This window comes from Miniopterus natalensis, chromosome 6 (assembly GCF_054644295.1).
Source record: "Miniopterus natalensis isolate mMinNat1 chromosome 6, mMinNat1.hap1, whole genome shotgun sequence".
In the NCBI taxonomy this organism is placed as follows: Eukaryota; Metazoa; Chordata; class Mammalia; order Chiroptera; family Miniopteridae; genus Miniopterus; species Miniopterus natalensis.
This window is the reverse complement of record NC_142086.1, coordinates 26,676,213-26,684,288: the sequence shown is the minus strand read 5'-3', so window position 1 is coordinate 26,684,288 and position 8,076 is coordinate 26,676,213. Positions and strand designations below refer to the sequence as shown.

The window sequence follows — 8,076 nt, the reverse complement described above, 5'->3', positions numbered from 1 at the left end:
GAAGCCAGCATTGCCAGGGTCACTTTGGAAATCATTCTACTGAGTTTGTAAGACAGGGAATGTCCTAGGGTCCCCAAGTAAAAGGAAACTGAGTTGGAACCATAGCAGCCGTGTGGCAGATCTGTCCCAGGCAAAACTTCCCTTGAAGACAGAACGATGGGCTTGCCCTCGCACTGGTCTAAAGTTCAAAGTTACAGTTGTTGGTCTGGGAAACCAGAGTCTGAGAAATTAATATAAAAATAGTACCTACACCTGTAATACCCTCAACAACAACAGCAAAAAAAAATAGTACCAAGCTGTGGCCATGCTTGTAGTAATGGGAAACAAAACCAATTTGAAAGGACCCACCCACCCATCCTCAACCTTAAGTGGGTGGCACAGCAGTCCCAAAGATAAGACCCTGTTAGAGATAAGTTCATATTCTAAAATATATAAAACACCTAAAGAAAAATCTAATAAACAGCAGTAGTACACGTCAAACCTTTAGATAACAGACTATAAAATAAGCATGGTATATTTAAAGTGATTAAAGAAACAAAGAAGTTATCTGTACATCTCTGCTCCACAAGCCTCTACAAACTGTAACTGATAAATTTATAGGATCGGGGAGACAGAAGCTTTTTTGGTGTATGTTCCAAACAGTAGATGTGAAACTCCTATTTAGGAACCTCCAAAGAGATTACAGGTTTGAAAAGAATCATGAGCAGGAAGCACCATGCACAGATAGTTTACATCAATGCAGTTTTTTAAAAAGACACAAAATTTGGATTAGCTTTAAGTCCAGCAGTTCAGGTAATCTTGTGAAATTCTGTAAACAACCATTGGCTTTTAAAAAAAATCATCCCTGGAGGATATATTTATTGATTTGAGAGAGAGAGGAAGGGGGGAGAAACATTCATGTGATTGACCAGTTGTGCCCCGTATGTGCCCCCACTGGGAATCCAACCCACCACCTTTTGGTGTATGGAATGATGCTCCGGCCAACTGAGCCATAGGGCAGGGAGCCCCTGGCTTTTAATAAGACAAATTAAAGCCCATGTTAGAGGATTAGTTAATTCATTTCTATCAACAATACATAGTCAGTGACTAACAGCAATGACGAACTGCTTAGTAGCAAGGGTAGTAACAAGTAAATTTAACCAGGGGATATCCACAGTTTGGGGAAAGTCATCTGACAACAAAACCATGTTTCTAAAAAGAAATTGTTTTAAATTAAAAATAGAGGTCCCCCCCCCATGGTAATATAAAACTGAATTTTTGGAACCTTAATACTTGTTTCTACATATAATTTACATAATTCTACACATTTAAATTATCCAAAGTTGGTAGTTAATCACACTACTTTAAATGTTGTGGTCAGATTATGTTTAAGAGTAAGGAGTTTTAATATTATTATGTGTTCCCCAAATGGTTATTTTTTTAATGTGTTCAATTCCCCTTCCCTTTAAAATTAGGTTAACTTAATAACATATCAAATAACAGCAACTGATTTATGAATTAAAAATAGTGACCAGCTCAACTCCATAGCTTATGCTTTTAAACAAGATTTAACATATTTTATTTACATATTTATGACATACATTAATGGCCTTATACAATTAATTAAACCTATTAACAATGGTGGGGATGGAACATAAAAAACACAATTCCAAATTTTCATCAGGTTGGAATACATTTTACTAACTGAAAGATACAATAAGCAAACAGCCATTATAGAGTTACAGACTGTATGTCAATTCACTTAAAATTGAAGTCAGCCACACAGCTATTGAAACATTGGGAAATTTGCAAATGCAAATATTACATGTGCAAGTATAACGCATGCATGGCATCACATTAATTCTTTATCTATTAAGCCATTTTTAAAGTAAACTGGAATAAGTATCTTAATAATATATATACATCAAGGCACATTATTTTCTTGTGCTTTAGGAATGATTTACATGTGATTTGCCTATATCTTAATTTTATACCTTATATTAGTTATAATACTTAAATGTTTCATTTTAACAATTATAGCTCAAATGGTAGTTTCCAAGAGGAGAGAAATGTGGCATCTCCCTATGGTTATTTTGAAAATCAGAAGATTATCCGGATAGCTTAAGGAAGTGGGAATTTAAAAATCAAAAACAAAAATTAATATATAATTTAATTCTCAGATAACTTTTTAAAATAATTTACTTTAAACAATTTGGTGGACTATAATTAATTTCCTTAAGCAGTATAATATAATGAGGGCAGAACTGAAGACTTTTCAATATTCTGGAATTACTTGTACAATTATATGATACCCACAGGGCCACTCTAGATGTCAACATTGTTGTCCTATTTCTAAACTGCAGTTTTTCAACAAAATTGAACAATTAAACATGATACAAAAAAGCAAAACAAGAAAACAAACAACAAAAAAACATGATACAAAAGCTGCAAACACACTAAACCTAGTTTTAACTTGTTAATTTTTCAGCAAAAGAACGAGATTCTTTCCACCCCCACCCCCAGGTATTGCCCTATGTCATCAAGGAGAAATTTTTCATCAACAGTGCTTAATAACTGTTCTTTTCTTATGGTCTATTTACTTGCCTTGAAGAGATAGTATAGTAAGGCTTGAATAGGCATTTCATGCATTTTAATGGCATATTTAAAATCAGCTATTCATTTAAGGGTTCCCCATATAGATAAGTATACTGTGCAAACTTGATTACAACATGTAACTCATTAAGTGCTTTAAAACAAAATAAAGAATCCCTGACTTATGAGGGCTTAAAATAAATAGTAAGTCAAGAATCACAGATTTGGAGCATTTAAAAAATGTAATATACCTATGCACCCTACTAAAATGCTTTATATTAACAATTTTTTTAAATCTATAAAAAGGGCAAATGAAATCACAAAACTTCTATATTTTGAGAATAAAAGAGAAGAAAAGCTGACTGCTGCAGCCTTTAAACTCAAAGTATATGTCAAAATGCAAATGAAACTGTACAGTTTTTCATTTAGTGCAGTCCTTTACAAATATTAATTCATAAAAAGTATACCATGATAAACCATTAAACAGATGTTTCCAACTTCTTTACAGTAAATGGACTTTAGCCAAACAAACCATTCAGAAATGCTAAAACATCATCAAACAGCCTAGAGTCTTCACATACAAAGTCTAGGCGGAGAGTCACAAAGTATTGTAAACAAACGTTCTGTGAGTTCAGTATACGTGAGATGTCACTTTAAAAAATCTCCATTACTATATTCATTCTGCTTCTGAAATATGTGCCACCTCTACTTCAACAGTTTGAATAGCTTCTGCAACTTCAGATAACTTCTGTCCTTGCTGTTGTGCCAACACATAATTAACCACTTGCATAATACTTTGGTCAGAAAGTGTAGATACAGATGGATACTCTTCAGTAGCTGCAACGGCTTCAAGAGCTTCCATAGTTTCTCCTGTCACTACCACAGTCTCAAGTTCTTGAGGACCACTGCTTTCCTGTTCATGCATGTCTGCTGTTAAGATGCTAACAGCATGCTCCACTTGAGTTCCTTGGTTATGAAACTGAAGAGTATCTTTTTCCAGCATAATTTTGCAAGGCACATAATCTCTGTGGAATTTAGTCATATGTTTTCGGAGTGTTCGAGCATCTATGTAGGCTTCACTGCACACAGGACAAACATAGGGCCGTTCACCAGTATGTGTTCTGACGTGGCGTTTTAGAGATCGGGCATCAGCCCAGGCTACTCCACATGTTAAGCACTCAAATGGCTTAACTCCTATTAAAAAAAGAAGGAGGAGAGGTGTATGTGGTGAGGTGCAAGTACAAAAATATATTAAAGATGCCTGATAAATAATGCTTTTATTAAAATACAGTAGCCCATAAGCCTTTCTGTCTTGACTATGGCAATACTTTATCTAGGACCTAATGGTTTACCTTAAAATAAACCAGATTCTGCACAATAATCTCTCTAAAGATGTGCCCTCGGAGAGAAGTTACTAAGAGGCAATTCTGAGTTTCCCTGCATGGTCTCACTTAACCTTCACAGCAACCCTTATAATCCTAGGATGAGAAGAGAGGCTCCAAGGAGTCCATAAAAAGTGAGAATTGATAGAGAATATTAAGCTCACTAAATTAGGTACTCAGGTTCAGAATCACCGCTATCACTTGAAAAAACTTCTATGATATGGAGTACATCTCTTATTAAGGAAGGTGAGGTAATGAGCAAGTGGGCTGATAAGGGGAGAATCAGTACTGGATTGGCTTTTACTCTCTATGTATTTATCTATAACATATAGCTACATTATATATGATACTAGGTACAGTTACCTTCATGATTGTTCATGTGTCTCCTGTACTCTCTCAGTTGAGTGAATTTCCTTCCACATCGTTCACAAACCCGTTCCAGGTTTTGCTTTGCTCTTCCTTTTTTCCCATGGGTGGCTTTTTTTACATGCCTTCTGAACAATGCTTTTTCATAAAATTCTTTGCCACATATATTACATCTTAAATAGGGAGAAAAAAACTAAAAGCATCAGTATCCATAAGAATTAATCCAAGTACATATATATATATACACACACATATATACAAATATATATGTGTAAAGTTCAGGTTCTCCTCAAATTTACCCACCTGTAAGGCTCAGTGACAGAATGAGACTTCACATGGGAATACCAATCTTTCTTCCAACTATAGCACTTATCACAATATTGGCACTGGAATGGCTTCACACCAAGATGTTTGTTCATGTGCTGACGAAGATCTCTAGCTTCAAAGAAACTTTTTTCACATCTGTAATAATAAGATTCAATCACCCAACTGAAGCATCTTATTATTCTTTTAAAACAAGTTTCCAAGAATTCAGTATATTCTTGGGTTTCTAGAACTCCACAAGATGATCCCAATTTAAGACAAAAGAGTTCACTAGTATTCCAATCTTGTAATAAGGCTGCAAGATGTTAGGTTCTTTTGGCCCTAGACACTAGAAACATTTTAGAAAGAATCATGTGGATGTCCTAAAGGTTACTACAGAGGACATAAACTTTCTGTCTCCCCCTCAGTCTCATCTGATCTCCCTTTTTTACCATCTCCCATTCTCTGTGCATGTGTTGGGAGTAGGCCTCACCCTTGACCATATGGATGGAGTAACTGACTCATGCCTAAGTCAATCAGAGCACAGCATTCCCTTGGCCATAGTGATTGATTCAGGGGTGACCACATGACAATCATATCCAGTAGGAGTAAACCTCAGGACTTTTATAGGAAACACTAGAAAAGCAGCTCGACAATTTGGAAGTTGAGAGAATACAAGGCTAAAACCATTGCCCCTGCCCTCTCCATATGGTGCCCAGAGACATCAAATGCTAATGAATCTGAACCCAGTTTAAACCATTCAGAATCCTATACTCTACCTTTCATTCAAGCTAGTTTAGGGTTGGGTTTTCTTTCACTTACAACTAAAAATGTATTGATAATAAACAATATTTTAAAATAAGACTGATTAGGGCTACATCAGCCAATATATGAGTAAGGGACTCCTAAAGCCCATCCCTCCACAAAGGCAGTGGATAAATTGGCAAAAACTGTCAGAATCAATTTTATTGGAAGTATGGAAACAAATTAAAAGTTTACAGCAACCAGGCAAACATGTAATCAAGAAAAAAAATAGCTGAATATCAGTAATAGAACTTTGTGGCACTTAAACTTACCCTGGCCCCATCCCCTGTTCCTCAGCAGCCATGAAGACAAGACTGCATTCCTGCTATGGGTTCCTAGTGGCAGAGGTACTTAATATGTTTTGACCTGTTTCTTGACTTCCTGAAAGATCCCTTCAAAGGGTGTGCCTTTATTCTGCCTAACTCCCCTAGGGATGAGGACCAGGGGGAAAGAAGAGGAGTTTGGTGAAAACATTTAAAGGCAAATATATTAGCCACTGCCACCTGGGGCAAGGAATAATAGATTAGTACAGACAACATGTAAACTGAAAGCTTGGGAAGAAAGCATGAGGAATAAAATGCTTGGGGAATGGGGGCTTTGAAAACTCACATATTCCTGGGAATCTAGAAGCCCACACACTTACTCAGGGCTGGGCACACGCTCAGGAAAGACTTGAAAAGGCCCTGAGCTCTCACCTCTGGCTGACTGCACAAACAGGAAGACAAGGCAAGCACAGCCGTGAACTGCCTGGATGGGTGTTGAAGGCATTCTGTCATTAGGAAGTGGTGATGCTTGCACAACACTGTAAATGTACTAAAAGCCACTGAATTATACACGCTTTGGAAAATCAAAAGAGGTAGAAAGAAAAAGAGTCTGAAGAAAGGATAAAGCAGCAAAAGGCCCAGCACTTCAGAGAAACTGCCTAAAACGAAACTCTGGCTGGTACCAGGGATCACTGTTTCCTACAGTCCCCATCCCCAGGTACCATATTTGAAGAATCTCTTTGAATCTTATATATTTATTTTTCGGGGGAAGGGTCAGGTTTTAATGTCCTGGTCCTAGCATCCAGCACCAGGCCATTCCCTGTGGCCCTGCTGCTCATTCCGGCCACCTGCTTCACTGGGCACCAGTTCCACGTCCAGCTCTAGCTGGCCCATGTAGAGGCCGACAGCACAGGCCCAGAGCAGGCCAGTGGCCAGCTCGATGCACAAGCCTGTGGTCACCGCCCACCCCCCCCCCGCGAGAGCTGCATGGACCCCTGCAGCGCCGCAAGGCCCACCACGTAGAAGGTGCCACCCCGCACCATGCTCAGGCAGCCTAGTAGAGAGAAGCCACAGGCAGCTTCCCAACCCACGTCACTCTGCATGCAGTAGACGACCCTGTTGCCGGATGCCGGAAGGCCATTGAGAAACCAGTAGAGAAGGCTGTCTCATGTGCCTTCTGGAGGAGCCAAGCATCGAGTGGTCCAGCTCAGACACGGGGAGAGAGGGGCCCTGGCCAGTGGGAAGGGCCCCCAGGCCTCTGGCTCCAGGGATGTGGGGGTGGCAGCAGCGACCCCCATAAGTGCAGTCGGGCCAGGCAGGCAGCCTAAATCATTCTAAATGAGTGATTTGTATGGTCTGTGATTTATATCTAAATAAAATTTTTAAAATCATAAGTAGAAGCATCTAGGCAGCCCAGCCGGGCGTGGCTCAGCAGTTGAGCATCAACCTAGGATCCAGGCGATCAGGGTTCAATTCCCGATCAGGGTTCAATTCCCGGTCAGGGCACATGCCCGGGTTGCAGGCTGGATCCCCAGTCGGGGGCGTGCAGGAGGCAGCCGATCAATGACTCTCTCATCATTGATGTTTCTATCTCTCTCTCTCCCTCTCCCTTCCTCTCTCTGAAATCAATAAAGATATGTGTTTTTTAAAAAAATGTATCTTTAAAAAAAAAAAAAGAATAAACAAATAAGTTTAATATTATTTTCAAATATTTTCTTTTTTCCCCAGCTTTATTGAGGTATAATCAACAATTTAAATAATTGTCAACTGAGATATAACTGAAGTATAATATTGAGGTACAATTTAAATATTTAAAGATATTTAAAGTGTACATAATGATGATTTGGTATATGTATGCTACACTGTAAAAGGATTCCCTCCATTTAGTTAATTAACACATCCAGCCCCTCAGATATGTGTGCATGTGTATACGTAAGTTCTACTCTCTTAGCAAAATACAATACAGTGTTATCAACTATAGCCACCTCAAATATTTTCTTTTGAAAACAACTTTCAAACAAACCTAGTACGAACATAAGGAAATTAATTGAGTGGTTCACCTATTAAATACTTACTGAGTACAATGATAGCCTCGAACCTCAGGCTTTGGCTGGTGTTTCTTTAGGTGCTTGCTGAGTCCAGAGCCCCTGTGAAAAGACTTTCCACAAACTGAGCAATGGTACTTGGACTCTCCTATAAAAATAAAACCATGTCATAAATCCAGCAATCACATGCTCTTCAAATAGAATATCTTATGTCATATTCCAGAAGTTATTTTATCAGAGGGATACGGAAGCTCTATATAACATTTGGCACCCACCTTCTAAGAAGAACAGCAAACCACATCAAAATCCCTATTTCCTCTCAGCTTCAGAGCTGGCAAGGCT

General features: G+C 38.5%; 1 protein-coding gene across 1 annotated transcript in view; it reads right to left on the bottom strand.

The window, feature by feature from the left end:
• Nucleotides 1-1,528: 1,528 nt before the first annotated feature.
• ZBTB11 (zinc finger and BTB domain containing 11) overlaps nt 1,529-8,076 on the bottom strand; it is a 28,554-nt gene continuing 22,006 nt past the window's right edge. The window contains exons 8-11 of the mRNA XM_016199684.2: nt 7,765-7,882; nt 4,623-4,781; nt 4,317-4,492; nt 1,529-3,765 (exon numbers count right to left, since the gene is read on the bottom strand). Coding sequence (XP_016055170.1) covers nt 3,248-3,765; nt 4,317-4,492; nt 4,623-4,781; nt 7,765-7,882 — 971 coding nt within the window. The 3' untranslated portion in view covers nt 1,529-3,247. The remainder of the gene's footprint in view (nt 3,766-4,316; nt 4,493-4,622; nt 4,782-7,764; nt 7,883-8,076) is intronic.